This window comes from Lontra canadensis, unplaced genomic scaffold, assembly GCF_010015895.1.
Source record: "Lontra canadensis isolate GAN:19392208 unplaced genomic scaffold, GSC_riverotter_1.0 scaffold25, whole genome shotgun sequence".
NCBI classification, from domain to species: Eukaryota; Metazoa; Chordata; class Mammalia; order Carnivora; family Mustelidae; genus Lontra; species Lontra canadensis.
The window spans coordinates 13807119-13822539 of record NW_022631019.1 but is presented as its reverse complement, the minus strand read 5'-3'; the positions used below and the strand labels follow the sequence as shown (position 1 = coordinate 13822539).

The window sequence follows — 15421 nt, the reverse complement described above, 5'->3', positions numbered from 1 at the left end:
GCACCAAAGATACAGAGAGGGGAAGGAACTGATAGGACCCCTGCTTACAGTTCTCGGAGCCAGAGTGCTGCCCGTCCAAGCGCGACTGCCTAGTGTGCTGCCGTTTCAGGGACCTCACATTTTTGCAGATGAAAATCAGGAGGAAATGGTCTGATAAAGAATTTCTTATAAGAAAATACAAAGAGGGGCGCCTGGATAGCACAGTCAGTTAAGCGTCTGACTTGTTTTCGGCTCAGGTCATGATCTCAGCGTCCTGGGATCGAGCCCCGCATCGGGCTCTCTGCTCAGTGGGCAGCCTGCTTCCCCCTCTCTCCCTGCCTGCTTCTTTGCCTCCTTGTGATCTCTCTCTCTCTCTCTGTCAAATAAATAAACAAAATCTTAAAAAAAAAAAAGAAAGAAAGAAAGAAAAAGAAAATACAAAGAAAAATTGGATCCCATCGGTGACAAGCCACCTTTTTTTGAAAATGACCAAAACTCGACAAAAGCAGGATGGTGTGGCATGCTTTAAAAATGAAGGGGATCTCAGGTGGGGTTGTCTTTGAGAATTCCACAGCATCCCAGAGGACACCAGAAGGCCCTGCCGTGGTGAGGGACCCAAGTGGAGAAAGTCATTGGCAGAGAGATGGAAGAACAATGGCCAAGTTCATGACGTGTCACCGGTGACCTGAGCGTAGGCTCCGAGGTCCACAGAGGCACACTCATGCTCACAGGGACACTCAAAGATGCTGGCTGCTGCTGGATCTCGGCCTTCCCACAATCTCAGGGTCTACCATTTGGCGGGGCAGTTCATGCAGAGATGGCAGAGTTTGTCCTACAGACTTATTACCAGCAGCGGGTTGGTCCATGCTCTCTGCCCTGGCCATCCCTCTCCAGGGATCACTGCGCCAACCATTTCGAGTGGAATAAAGGGTTGTAAAGCAGCACCCCCCAAATTAAAGGAAATCATTCCAAGATGAGAAACAAGGAGGAAGCAGAAAATGAGAGCCGTAAGCATGTTCCTTGGCTGGAGGGAGGGGGGAAAATGTCTCTTTGACTGAATTGAGGGAATTCAGAGACACAGGACCATGCTTCACTTGGATCTAGGGTCCAACCGTATACCACCTGCAGGATCCAGGAATCCCCAAGTCAAATAATCAACACCAGACTGCCCTGGAGGAAATAGGTCCTCAGTACAGAGAGGACGTCTAGCGCATGCCCAGAACCCAGGACCGTGCTTTCTCTCTCTCGGCAGTATCTGTTCACCCACTTGGTTTGGCAGATGTACCAGAGATTACCGAAAACACAAGGTCACATACCCTTGGCCTGGTGCACCCATCAGGAAATTAACCTTTTAACAAAATTTAACCCGCTAATGTGTCTCCTGAATCAGCCACATTGGAAATGTTCTTCTTGGTAGGTTGTGCACGTTCTGAATTTAATACACAATTTTGGAAGATGTCACGGTTATCCATAAACATGGGTTTTGGTTGAAGGTTATATTTGATAGCCAAGGGGAAAGGGACGGAGACTAGGAGAGAACGTGTAGGAAAGATGCCATGATGCCATGTACTGTGTGAGCTGGGACAAACTGCTTAGTGTCTCTGAGGCAAGATTTTCCCATCCTAGAATGGGAGAAGTCCGGCTAACCTCCTGGGATCCTTATGGGGGGTAACGAAATAACGTGCGTGAACGTTATTTCTCCCAAAGTAAGCTGTGATGACAATTCTGATGATTAAGAAATGAAGAAGAGGGATTATAAAAATCAAATTCTAGAGTTTTGTTTATGAGAAAAAAAGAAGAAGAAACCTTTGCCACGAGATCTCTCTCTCCAGTTTCATTCCCAGCCCCTAAGACGTTGGACCCACATTACCGCCCCTGATGTCTGCAAGATAAACCAAGGCAAAAGAGCTCATGAATAGGCTCACACAGATACATTTCAGCCTCCTGGCCCTTGAATCGCTAAGCTCCTGCTTGGCTGAAAACTATTTCTGAGCTGTCACTAGCCGCCAGCTGAGACGCAGAACAGACAGCCGAGTGGTCATCTGGCCCTTTCATGTCCATGATAGCAGACCTCACATTTGATGTGATTTATTTCCCTCACGTGGAGCCACACTCACCAGTTCCCTTGTCCTCAGACAGACCAGGCTCCCCCCCCCCCGACCCCGCCCCATAAAAGCGAGGAGAGGTCAGGCTTGCAGATGAATTTCCAGGGTCCCAGGATGCTGGTGACAGCCTTACCACTGTGCACAACCAAATCAAAGAGACGGGAATTGAGCCGGGGGTGGGGGCGGGGAGAGGATAAAGGTTTCCTCGTTCCCAAAAGAATTCATCCCAAATTCTTAGAGTCTGTCCAGACAGGCTCCCCAAGGGGATTCTTTCCAATGTGAACGTCATTCCCGGAGGGTGGGGGACAGGCAGACAGTCAGAGCCTCCGTTTCTCCTGCCCGGCCACCAGCCTCCTTCCTTCTCTGGCCACTTCTGTCCGTGTGTTTAGCATGTGCGTGCGTTTGTGTGTGTGTGTGTGTGTGTGTGCACACGCATGTACCTTTGGCATGGATTTTGTTTGTTTTAGATGCGGTTCATATCATTTCCTTCAAGGTTTGTTTTCTGGACCCGCGGTCAGGCAGTAATTTCCTCCGTCGTTTCCTGCCTTATCACTCCGTGCACACATGACCCCTTGCCAGGAGGGAGAAAAATGCTGCTTTTTGTTGCTTCTCAAGTTTGAGGTCCTTTGGTCTTTGCAAGCCAGGGGAATCTCATTACGGACAACGTGACAGGCGTGTGGGAGGCTGTCATGTCACCATGCCAGCCGTTTATGAGATTTCTATGAACTCCTAGAGGGGTTTGTTTGGAAATACCTGGGAAGCATTGCCCAGGCCTGCCTCACTGGAAGAAAGCCCACTGTATGGACAAGACAAAATGACAGAGGGGAAGCTAGGAGGGTCCTTCCCAGGGACACAGGGACCCCTCACTATACATAAAGATTCTCCACAGGGCTCTTTGGAAGAATGGACCCTACTCGGTATGTTGTAAGAATGGTTAGTTTCACAAAAAACTTAACTTGTATACAATTTTCAAGACCAGTGTTACAGTGTAAGCAGAACTTTGCTGTCATACAGAAGCTGTCTGTTCTCAGCTCTTAATTTTCATTACAACAGGGGGAGGGAGGGGCAGAGGGAGTGGGAGAGAGACAATCTCAAGCAGACTCTTCACCCAGCGTGGAGCCCAACATGGGGCTTGATCTCATGACTCCAAGACCATGACCTGAGCCACAATCAAGAGTCAGACACTTCGGGGGGCACCTGGGTGGCTCAGTCATTTAGCATCTGCCTTCAGTTCAGGTCATAATCCCAGGGTCCTGGGATCAAGTCCAACATCGGGCTCCCTGCTCAGCTGGGAATCCTGCTTCTCCCTCTCTTACTCCCCCTGCTTGTGTTCCCTCTGTCGCTGTGTCTCTCTGTCAAATAAATAATTAAATCTTTAAAAAATAAAAAAAGAGTCAGACACCTCACCGACTGAGCCACCCACGTGTCCCCAGCTCTTGATTTCTTTCTTGAAAAGCTAAGACCATCTTCAGAGGGTCCAGTGGTAAAAGGGTCCTGTCAGGCCTACGGTGGGAACTCCGGGAAGTGTAAGAATTATGCAAGACAAGACATGCCCCAGTTTATCTAGATTCTGCGTGATAGAAATGAGGGTCCGTGACTCGACACTGGGAGCATTCTTAATTCGACTGAACTGCGACTGAAAAGCGACTGAACGCTTAAAGATGGTTCGATGGTAAATTTTACATGAGGTGCCTTTTACCACAACTTAAAATTCTGTTTAAAGAAAAGTAAGTGGGAAAGTGTTGAACCCCAGTTTAGAGCTGAGAATCCACATTGTTGAATAACTGACCTCCGGTCAGAACACAGCAACGTCGGGATTCGATCCCAGGTGTCTCTTATGCTGCAGGCCAGGCCGCTTTCCCTGGACCCGTGATTCCCATCTCTCTCGAGCACGTGGGCCCGCGCTAATGGCAAATGTCTTCGCAGACCTGCCCCGGGCAGCAGTCCCCTTTGCAGAGTCTCCTGGTTGAGAAGATATGTAATGACCCCAAGCGACCTTGACCCGGAATCATGTGAATCACCACGGCACCTTCATGGTCTTGAAATCCTGACGTGTGAGTCCTTGGAGGCATCCGGTGGACCGACAGCAACTGGTGCTTATGCAGTTTCTTAGGCCCCCAGAGTCGCTCTGGGTCTTTGCCCGCCCCCAGAGATGGGGCACCCCGGAGTGACACTGTGGATCTCCGGAAGGGGCTGGCGACCCTGAGTCTCCTTAGGTAGGCTGGACGCAAGGGAATCTAAAAATACAGCCCACATCAGATGCTTCTCGGGAGAGTTCGCCTGAGCCTTTGGATCACATTTTCTGAGGCCGAGGGAGGAGACGAGGCCAGTGGTAGCCTCAGAGGGACCACTCACTCTTCCGCCCACTGCAGACCGCCGTCACGTGCAGTAGCATCTGTCCCCGTGGAACAGAGCTCTGGAAATGAGCAACTGGAGAGCTAAGAACCATGGTTAAAGACGCTGCTGTTTACTCTCAGCTGGGGTCGCGCTTTTCTTCTGCTTTTAGCCAGTCTTCGGAGATCCCCAGCTGTAGCTGCTGGGAAGAAGTTGGGCCAGGAAGGAAAAAAAGACAAGAAGAAGAAGAAAGAACCTCTTTCCGTGTATCCTCACCATGAAGGGTTTCCTACCGCTCAGTCGCGTTGCTCGCTTTCATTCATGCCACAACCATTTCATTCATTCGTTTATTCCACATGGCTGGGGAGCTCAGCGTCTGTGCCAGGCGCTGTTCCAGGCACTGGGGAGTCACTGGAGAGCAGCCCCTGGGGAGCCTGCATGCTAGTAGGAGACAGACTATAAATGAGACTTTTAAAAGCAAGACACGTAGGAAGTCAGATAGTCTTAAGGGCAATGGAGAAAAATCAAGGAAGGGAGGTGAGGCACGTGGTCGGGTGCATCCGTCCACCCTGGGATCCTGGGATCAATTCCCTAATCGGGCTCCCTGCTCAGTGGGGAGTCTGCTTCTCCCTCCACCCGTTCCCCGCCCCCCTGCCACTTGTGCTGTCTCTGTCTGAAAAATAAATAAAGAAAAACCTTTAATTAAAAAAAATAAAGATTTATTTTTATTAGAGAGAGAGCAGGGGGGAGGAGGGCAGAAGGAGAGAAAGAGAGAGTCCCAAGCCGACTCTGCACTCAGCACAGAGCCCAGTGTGGGGCTCGATCTCACAGCCCTGAGATCATGACCTGAGCTGAAACCAGGAGTCAGTCGCTTAACTGACTGAGCCACCCAGGCACCCCACAAAGTAGGATATTAATAACATAGAGAGAATTGTTTCAAAAAGTGAGGAATCTGGGGCGCCTGGGTGGCTCGGTCAGCTGAGTGTGTCCAGCACTTGACGGCTCAGGTCCTCATCTCGAGGTTGTGAGATCGAGCCCCGTGTGTCAGGCTCCATGCTTTGCACAGAATCTGCTTAAGACTCTCTCTCCCCCTCTCCCTCTGCCTCTCCCCTCACTCACTCGCTCTCTCTAAAGTAAATAAACTTTTTTTTTTTTAAATGAGACATCCAAGCCTCAAAGGCCATGTCTCCTGACTTGAAGGCGACCGAACCCATGTTGGATCCCTGCCTCCCTTTACATCAGAAGTCTATTTACAAAGCCACAGAACTATCTTCATACCTTAAAAATTCATAAAAAGAGGGGCACCTGAGTGGCTCAGTCTTTTAAGCGTCTGACTCTTAATTTTACCTCAGGTCACAATCTCAGGGTCGTGAAATCAAGCCCCGTGTTGGACTGTGCTTAAGATTCTCTCCCTCTCCCTTTGCCCCTCCCCTGCCCCACAGATGCACACATTCTCTCTCTTAAAAAAAAAAAAAAAAAAAAAAAAAAAAAGAATTCACAAGAAGAAAAGTTGATGGTAGCAACAGGAGTAAATCAAAATGCAACTGTGCTTCAGCAAACATTCATTGTCCCTGAAGCAGAAAGGCAGCGAGGACACTATTTGACACTAAAGCAGGGCCTGAGTGAGAGTTTTCTCTCTTTTACCCAGAAGAATGAAATCTTCAGGTATTATAAGGTTTGGAAACAAACAGTTAAATTTGACATTTTTTCCTTTCCAGCATCTACTACAGCAGCCAGCATCCTCTTCTGACCCCAGATTTCCCTCCTGGACCATCCTATTTCCAGGACTGGGCAGGTGGCCATGACCTGCGGTAGAGGGGTCTACCTTTGGTGGGTCTAAAATAATTCTCGCCGACTTCCCTCAGCTAACACCTGTGCGTTCCTGAAAGCCTGGCACGTGGCTTGTGTCCGGGTTTGCAGCCTCACAGACAGCAACCCTTCTTTAAGGCACGTGTCTGAGCGTGGCAGACCTTGGCGTGATGACCCAGGGCCAGCCAGGCGTCATTGATGGGTACATGTGTTTCCAGCTCACTGCCCACCCTGACTTGATTTGGCTGGGTTCTGGACTGTTTTGTGAGGTTCAACTGCTGGTGTCAGTTCAAGGTCACCGGCAACTACCTTTTTTGGCTTTTCCTAACAGCCAGGATCCAACCCATCCAGAATGCTGCGTTACCACCTCTGGCCACAAGGGGTCCTCGCCCTCCAGAGAAGGCGAGACTCGGTGGGGCCTTGAGCAGGTGCTTTGAGCCGCTGGCCCCAGAGAGAGCTGATGAGCTCAGCTGACTCACAGGGTCAACAACCCTTTGGCACTCTGGGAACAGTGATGACCCACACGTGACCTCGGTGCTTTGTGTTAGTGCAAACAGCAGAGAGCATGGCCCCAAGGACCCAGCCACTTCTATCCAAGCAGTCTGGGCTCTGGGCTCAGCTTCATTCCCACTACCTGGGTGACTTTGGACGTCTCCCATCCCCCTCTGAGAACCAGTTTCCTCACCTGCCAAGAGACAGGGTTAGGATAAAACCCCATTCTCGATAGCCCTTCTCTCAAGGGTCCCCTGAGTCATCCTTGCTGTTAGCACACACCGCCGACTTCCTCAAGTTTCAAGTCCTTCTGCCAGGTTATCGTCTCCCTGGAAGCAAAAGGAGTGAAATCAGAATTCTGTGCCAGGGCATCTCTTGAGATCAGAGACGGGGGAGCATTTAGAACATGTGATGCAGTGGGGGTTCCTGGACACCTGTTAGGCTGGAACCCTTTACTCAGACCAGCGCTGAGCTGGAGTCCCAGATGGAGAACAGTTAAAATCACTCTGGTTGGAAACGGGAGCCCAGAGAGAAGAAACCACCAGGCTTGCGTCCCCCAACAAGAGAAGAGTGGCAGACAGGGCAGAGTAGTCCCTCTTGGGCACATCCCCCAGGAGTGACACTGAGCATGCCGCTTCCCGGGACATGCAGACACTCAGAAGCATAAGAAAGAGCCACCTTTGGGGAAGTGGGGGCGCAGGGCAGAGGGTGGCCACACTCACTTCCGCTGTGCTTCCCCTGTGCTGGATGGTTCCCACGCTGTGACTTGATTCTCATAAAGACCCTCGAGGCCATTGTCATCACCCCCTTGTGGACTCAGAGAAGTTCAGCCCCCAACTCAAGTTATTTGAAGCCACGGCTTTACAAAGGCTGTGCAAAAGACCATATACTGGCTTCCTTGAGGGACGGCGCTTGACTTCCTCTTTGTTCATTGATTCAAATCTTTCCTGAGCTCCCGGCACAGGCCAGGCACTGTTCTAGACCCAGCCATAGAGCTGGGATGAAGACAGCCAGAGCACTGCCCTCCCTGCACCTGGTCAGACAGAAACAAGCTGTCAGAACAAGAAGAAAACACAGCAGAGGAGGGGACAGAGAGTGATGGGGAGGGAGGAGGGACGTGTGTGCCCCCCTCCTCCGTCAGGAGCAGGGCTTCTCAAGGTGTGCTCACCCCCCGTCCAACAATTCCTGCATTCTAGTCTGCCATGGGGGAGAAGAAATGTGGCTTCCCTCTTTCTGTCTTTACAGGACGAACCATCCCTGGGCCAGCCCTGGTCTGTCAACCCCGCCTAAAATATATCTGAACCATTTGGTCTGTGCAGCTGATGAGTGTACCCCCTGCCCTGGAACCTGGGCGCCCCCACCTTCCCACCACACCGCCCAGGCCCCAGGGAGCTACTGGGCTGGGCGTCTCCCTCCCGGTGTGCACTGGTCCCTTCTAAAGATGTCCCCTCCGAGCCCGTGGCTGGTCGTGTGCTTCACGGATGCTGAGAATCAATCGGGGTCCCATCTCAGGCTGCGTCACTTCCGAGCCATGTGACCTTGACCATGTCTGTGCTTTTCCTTAACTCTGAATTAGGGACGATGGTGCTTTGCAGAAAGAGATCAGTCCCCTGACCTGCGACTCAGTGTGTGGAAGCCCCCACTACTGCGTGAGCGCGTGTGAGCACGTGTGTGTGTGTGAGCACATGGGCGTGTGACAGCCATCTCCTCCCCCACTGTTGGAGCGTCCCTTCCAGGACCCACTGTGACCAGCGACACTGACCGCCTTTTCTGGGTTCTTTTCCCAGATTGCCAGGGGATCATTGAGGATGTCGTCCTGCTGGGCGCGCCTGTGGAAGGAGAGGCCAAGCACTGGGAGCCTTTCCGGAAAGTGGTGTCTGGGAGGATCGTTAACGGCTATAGCAGGTCTGTCCCAGCCTTGCGCCGGGGGGTGACGGTGCTCACTGAGCACTTAGCAGGCAGATGTCCGAGGCCTGGCCCTGGTCTTGGAGGACCCCAGGGACCAGTGGGGCTCTGGTTTATTAAGGGCAACATGTTCTGACTGGGGAGGCCTCTGTCCCCATAGGATGAAGGAAAAGGGGTTCCCTGGGTCAGTCGGAGGCCAGCTTACCAGGTGACAGGAGAGGCCGGGCTGGTCACCATGGCTGGGTAAGGGGATGTGGGTCCCAGGGGGAGTTCTGTGAACGCCGGCTGTGGAGCTCCTGGGGGCGCCACCTGGCGGTGTGGGGAGCGGTGGGTGGGTGGGTATGTCAGCTGAGCTCTCAGAGCACCCTTTCAGGCAGGGTGACAGAACAGTCAGCCAACGATGGAGGAGCCAGGACCCACATCCAGTAATGCTCCTCGGCCAGATGTGGGGGGCCTGTGAGGCTAGAAGGGAGGCACCCTTTGTTTGGAATCAGAGAAGGGGGACTCGGGAGCTTTGGCCAAGGCCATGCCCTAGACTTTGGGGAAGGAAAGAGGAAGCCCGCCACAGACCACAAGAGGGCAGCCTGAGAAGGGGCTCAGCCCCTCAGCTTGCACAGGAGGCCACAGTGGGGTGACCATGTTGAGAGCAGTGATTTAGAATCGCACAGACCTGGGTATGGACGAGAAGCCCAGATCCAAGGAACAGGTTTGGAGTTTAGAAAACTCCAAGGAACAGGTTTGGAGTTTAGAAAAAATGGCTGACTCGTTGTGGGCACCAAGAATACAACTTAAAATATGACAACTTAGAAAACGAGGAGGTAGGACTTGGGGAAGCAGCAGATCCCCTGAGTCACCAACATGATGCTTCACCCAACCAACTGGACCCGCGGCACTAGAGCTCCGAGAAGCCGGAGCTGGAGTGAGGGCCAGTGGGGTCCCCAACTTCAGCTGAAACCAAGGAGCAAGGGAGAGCCCTGGAAAAGGCAAAGCAGAGAGAAAGAGCAAAGTGCTGGCCTCCCAAGTCTAGAGAATATGTCTGGGGTTTGCAGAGAGGAAAAGGCTCCAAGCCGAGGTTGGGTGTGACACAGGTTCATCCAGCATTCTGTGCCCAACACCATAGCTGGGCACGCGAATGCGAAGATGGGCACAATGAGAGAGGCTCAAGGCTAGTGGAAAGGGCACATATGGACATAGACAATTATTAAAAAGTCAAAACTAAAAACATAACTAGGCCCCAATGTGAGGGGAGGGACATGAGGAGTATTAGGCTCTTATGGCCTGCCCCTGTCTTTGTGACTGTGATCTCCCTTAACCTCCCCTAAACCTTGTGGTCTTAGTACCTTAATCCCCATATACAAATGAGAAAACTGAGGCCAGTTAAATTTAATTTTTACCTAATCTAAACCACCCTGAGTAGGAACCAAAATTAAATGGAACAGTTTTAGAAAGTCTTTATCATTTGATGATTTAGCCCACAGCAACAGCTGTACAGTTCAGAGCTAGAGAAAAAGATGATTTTTAGCCACAGACAGAGGACATTAGCCAGGACACAGGAGTTCTGACCATCAGTTTGGCTCTCTCACTTATACTCTAAGCTGAGTTCTTAATTAGGATATGGTAGGAAGAACAAAGAAACAAAGACAGAGCCGTAATATATAAAGAGCCCATGAAAATCAATTAAAAAAATCTAGTAAGAAAATGTTCAAAGGATATCTACACATAAACTCACAGAATAAATACAGTCAATTAGCTTTTTTAAAGATTTGTTTGGTTTTTTTAGAGGATGGGGGAAGACGGGGAGAGGGAGACTGCCCACTGAGCTTGAAGGCCAGTGCAGGCTCAATCTCATGGCCCTGAGATCATGACCTGAGCCAAAATCAAGTCAGATGCTTAACCAACTGAGCTACCCAGGTGCCCCACAGTCAATAAATTTTTTAAAAGATGCCCAACCTCATCATGAGTGAAATAAATGCAAATTAAAATCAGTAAGATAATATTTATTGCCCATCAGATTATCAAACATCTGAAATGGGAATAACACTAAGTGTTGGTGAAGATGTGGAGAATTGGGCACAGCCATACACTGTTGGTGACAGCTGAATTTAGTAACTACTTTCTGGAGAACAAGTGGCCATATCCACCAAAATTGTTAGTGTGCCAGTTTTCTGATGCCACACGTTCTGATTTCTGTGACCCTGCTGGACTAGATACACACGTGCTCAAAGGGAATCACTGCAGCTTTGATGTGAAACAGTCCTCAGTTGGGGCGCCTGGGGGGCTCAGTCGGCGAAGCCTCTGACCTTTGGTTTCAGCTCAGGTCTTGACCTCAGGGTTGTGAGGTCGAGCCCCGGGTCAGGCTCTGCACTCAGTAGGGGGTCTGCTTGAGATTCTCTTTCTCCCTCTCCCTCTGCCCCTCCCCATCTCCCCAACCCCCCCCCCTCATGCTCTTACTCTCTCTCCAAAAAAGAAAAAGTCCTCAGTTAAAATCTTGGCTCTGTCTGTCACTTACTGAATAATAGTTCCTCTTGCACAAGGCTTCTGGGGAGATTAAATGATCTTATTTAGGAAAAGGGCAGACACTTAGTAGATGCCCATTGAACTCCAGCAGTTTTAATAACTGGGCCCATTCGCATAGTGCATGATTTTTCTGGTGCTTTTCATAAATAGCAAAGGGAAAGAATTAAAATTGCATGGGTGCAATATGAAAGCAGCAAAAACTTTAAACCCATCTCTTCTGCTGCAAACCTGAGGCTAATAAGTTTGGTTTTCAATGATTTTGTGAGATCCTGAGCCATCGAGAGAGAGAGAGAGAGAGAGAGAGAGAGAGGAGGGGGGAAGCAGGGAGAGTAGGGGAAGGAACACAGACCAACAATAACTCTAGTTTCTTGGTCAAACTAAGCACCAAGCAGGATTTCATCGTCTGGGCCCCCAAAGGTGTTTTACTTGCTTCAAAACTCCTTAAACACGGAGGGTGGGGGATGGGGGAGCTTCAGGCCAAAACTCCCCCAAATTACACGTTTATAAATGTATAATGTACATTGATAAAGCTCTTTGCAAATCCATCTCCTTACTTGGGTTTCCATGAAGTCCCTGGAAGCTATCCGGGGCAAGTGGTACTGCAATCTGTCATACTCAGAGAGGGTCAGGGGCCTTGCCAGGGTCACACAGCACACCCAGGATGGGAACGGAGGCAGGCCCATCTCCCTTCATGGAGAGAGCTTGTCATTGGGAGCCTCCTGGGGCACTCCTGCAATCACTGCTCCAAGTACCCTGCTCCAAGTACCCTGCTCCTGCTTGCCCGTGCCCTCCAGGCCTGTGAGTAACCAAGGCAGCCCTTCCACAGGCCACGTGGTGGCAAATCAAGAGCTCCCTTGTGCCTGGTGCATCCGTAAAGCCTGAGGGCTGTGGGAGCCTGGCTTGCTGGGTCCCCACCAGGGAGCGCTGTTTCAGCTCAGGATACGGGACACGGGACTAATGCACAGGCCTGCCTTCAGAAAGTTCTCTTCAGAAAGTTCTCTGCCTAGAAGGAAAAAGACTCAAGAATGGACAACAGGGTGCCTGGGTGGCTCAGTGGGTTAAGCAACTGCCTTCTGCTCAGGTCATGATCCCGGAGTCCTGGGACTAAGTCCCGCATCAGGCTCCGGGCTCTGCGGAGAGTCTGCTTCTCCCTCTGACCTCTGCCCTCTCATGCTCTCTCTCACTCTCTCTCTCTCAAATAAATAAAATCTTAAAAAAAAAAAAAAAAAAAAAAGGAATGGACACACAAAGGACATTGGACTCATGTCCTCAAAGGAGCATATACTCCAGGCACATGAGGGACAAAAGATTAATAGTATCAGATTGAGGGACTCAGGGACACTCCCTGGGGGAGGTCATATCCAAGCTGAATTTTGAAAGGATGGGTAAGAGCCCATCAGACACGGGAAGACCAGGCCAAGCAAGGGGTTCCGAGAGCGGGAGGCATAATCGGACCAGATGCTTCTTGAGTATTCACGTGCGGGAGCACTGTGTCCATGGTGTGCCACCTACCTACCCTGGCCGGCAAGACGCAGTGAGGAGACTGAGGCCCAGAGGGTCCAAGCAACTCGCCCAAGCTCACACAGCTAGTAACTGACAAGGTAGGACTTGAGCCTGGCTCTGTGTGGTCCCGTGCGTGGGATCGTGGCCGACCTCGGGCGAGACAGACAGATGCCAGATGGAGAGGGGTCTCGAGTGCCAGGGAAGACCCTGTGGTTTACTTAGCACAGTTTAGAGGATATGGAACCTTCTAACATATGTTCCTGTTCTGTCCCTAAATGTACACAAGGAAGTGCAATTAACTTTTTTTTTTTTTTTAGCAGAAACATTGCAGGCCAGAAGCAATTAACATTTTAAGTAGAGTGTTGTCATGACGAAGACAGAAACAATGTGGAAGGGATGAGGCTGACGTGGCTCGTTTCTAACTGTCTGTATCAGAAATGTGTACGGACCACACTTACCCAGCGTGTGACGCACAGAGGTCACGGTCAGCGCAGTAAAACAACACGAGTGAATCCTTCCTCTCCCCTCAGCCATCCGTGTTTAGAGACGGTGCTTCTTGTAATAATCCCTGGGACTTGTAAGCATTGCTCTCTGGAGAGACTAAAGGAATTTTCTAGAAGAGAACGCCTTCAGGCAATGGGGAGGCACAGTCAGCTTCTAAGAGAGAAGGGCTGTGGTCAGAATGGGTGTTTCAGGAAAGCAATGGTGGCGTGTGGGAGGTGAGGCCAGGAGCAGGGAGAGCAGGCAGGAGGCCATTGCACTGATCTGTGGAGGCTGGATGGTCTGATCTCAGGGCTGGAGCCAAAGGGACCAGTATGTGTGCCGGTAATAATCACCACTGTGGTGGACTGGCCGTTGGGGAAAAGGGGGCCTGACATCACCCCACCGGTGTCTGCCCGGGGGGCCTGGGCACTCCCCCCACCCCAGTGGAGGGGGAGTAAGGGCTGGCCAGCTCAGGGTGGGACACACAGGAGGATCTACAGAGGCCCCTCAACTCTGAGCCCCAGTCTTTCTGGGGGTTTCTGGGGTGTAAGCATAGGAGCACCCTCGTGGTAAGAGACCACCTGCGGGGGTGCCTGGAGAGCGACCCCACACCCCGGGCCCCAGAGAGCAGTCACAGAGACAGGCCAGGGGCCCCAAATCTGAGCCCCTTCTTAGCTCACGTTCTTCCACACGCGTGCGCTGAAGTCATGGTCTCACGTGGCCATGCAAACCAGGGTTGGAATCAGTCTCAATAAAAGACAACCAGATGTGCTAAGTGGGATAGTCCCGGCTGCAACGGGGAGACGGGGTGTGTCCCTTTGCACAGACCTGCTGGGCAGTGAGGCCAAGTGCGTGGCTCTCAGCTGGGTTGGCTTCAGCCGGACAATGTCAAGGGTTCGATTGGGAAGGCTGTCTCGTGGGCCCCTCCTACCATGTCCTCTGTGGATAGCGCTCATGGTACCTGAAGAAAAAGGGAGCACAGGATCCAGGATTATTTTCTTTTGATGCTGTAGGGGTGTGGCTGGCTGGGGAGGAGGGTGCCGGGAACAGGCTTCACCACACCTGCGTACTTGGAAGGGTGTTCCTAGTCCGGGACCTGCACTGGGCGGCCAGCCTCTCCACCTCCAAGTTGTCTGGACCTGACTCCGAGGGCGAGCTGAGCCCCCCAGCTCACAGACAGGAACCCAGAGCCCCAGGTTCTGTCCCCCAGAGCACAGTAGCTCCCAGCCCCCATGGTCCGCTCACCCCCAGAGGACCTCTGCTGCCTTGCTCTTCCCACAGAGCCCTAGAGCAGTCACCCACCATCCCAAGAACTGGAAACCCCTCCAAAGCCATGTGCTGACTCGTGAGGACGTGGTCCAGGGTCCCCATGCCTGCATCCACCAGGCGCTCTCCGTTGCACACCAGGCACTGTTCTCATCTCTGGGGGCCCAACAGGGACAAAACAGCCTTCTGGGGCTGCCGTGGCCCAGGCAGCACCCCCAAAGAGGCAGCCGCTTTCCACAGTCCTGCTCCATGGAGCAGCCGGGGCCCTGCCTGCCCGCACACGGGGCCAACCGGGCTTCCCAGGGCCAGGTAGGGCTCCCGGGGCTGACACCACTCCCCCATCTGCCTGCAGGGGGGACTGGCTGCTGAGCTTCGTGTACCGCACATCCTCTGTGCAGCTCCGCGTGGCCGGCCTGCAGCCTGTGCAGCTGCGGGACAGGAGGGTGGAGAACGTGGACCTGTCATCTGTTGTGAGTACTGCCTATCCCCCCTCGGGCTCTGCATATGCCAGCCCAGCCACCCCTGGCCCCAGGGACACTGGCCCGTTTCACCCCAGAGGAGGGAGGTCGTGAGAATTTGCTGGGGGGAGGGAGGGCGCAGAGGGAAGAAGATAGCTAACTCCTGTCCGTCTCTTTGCCGGCGCTTTGTCACCACATCCTTCACACACATTGTCTCCAATCCGCACCCAGCCCCTGGGGCAGCCGTGATTGTGCCCATTTCACACACTAGGAAACTGAGGTTTAGGAACATTCCTGTCACACGCGTGGCCATCAGCAGCCCAAATGCACCTCCAGAGCCCCTGCTCTGGGACCTACACTAGTGCCCTCCCCACCCCATTACTCGTCAGGACGGTCCAGTTCCCCCAAAAGTCCCAAGAGCCCCCAGAGGACACAGGTGGAGGGCTGGGGCCAGACTACAGAAGCCCCTGACGGCCGGGCTGTGACACTGTGGAATGCAGAGCAGGGAGGGTGTTCCAGGAACCCCCACCTTGGAGTCATCTGGGGGTTTAACTGAAATGCAGGATGCCC

General features: G+C 52.3%; 1 protein-coding gene across 3 annotated transcripts in view; it reads left to right on the top strand.

Moving 5' to 3' along the window:
- The window catches only part of TMCO4 (transmembrane and coiled-coil domains 4), an 82507-nt gene that overhangs the window by 60968 nt on the left and 6118 nt on the right, over positions 1-15421 (top strand). For 2 of the 3 annotated variants that reach the window (XM_032863613.1, XM_032863612.1), the window contains 2 exons: positions 8507-8624; positions 14746-14863. In XM_032863613.1, the coding sequence (XP_032719504.1) occupies positions 8507-8624; positions 14746-14863 (236 nt within the window). Of the gene's footprint in view, positions 1-6136; positions 6369-8506; positions 8625-14745; positions 14864-15421 lie in introns of those variants that run through there. The other variant, XM_032863614.1, reaches the window with a different exon arrangement.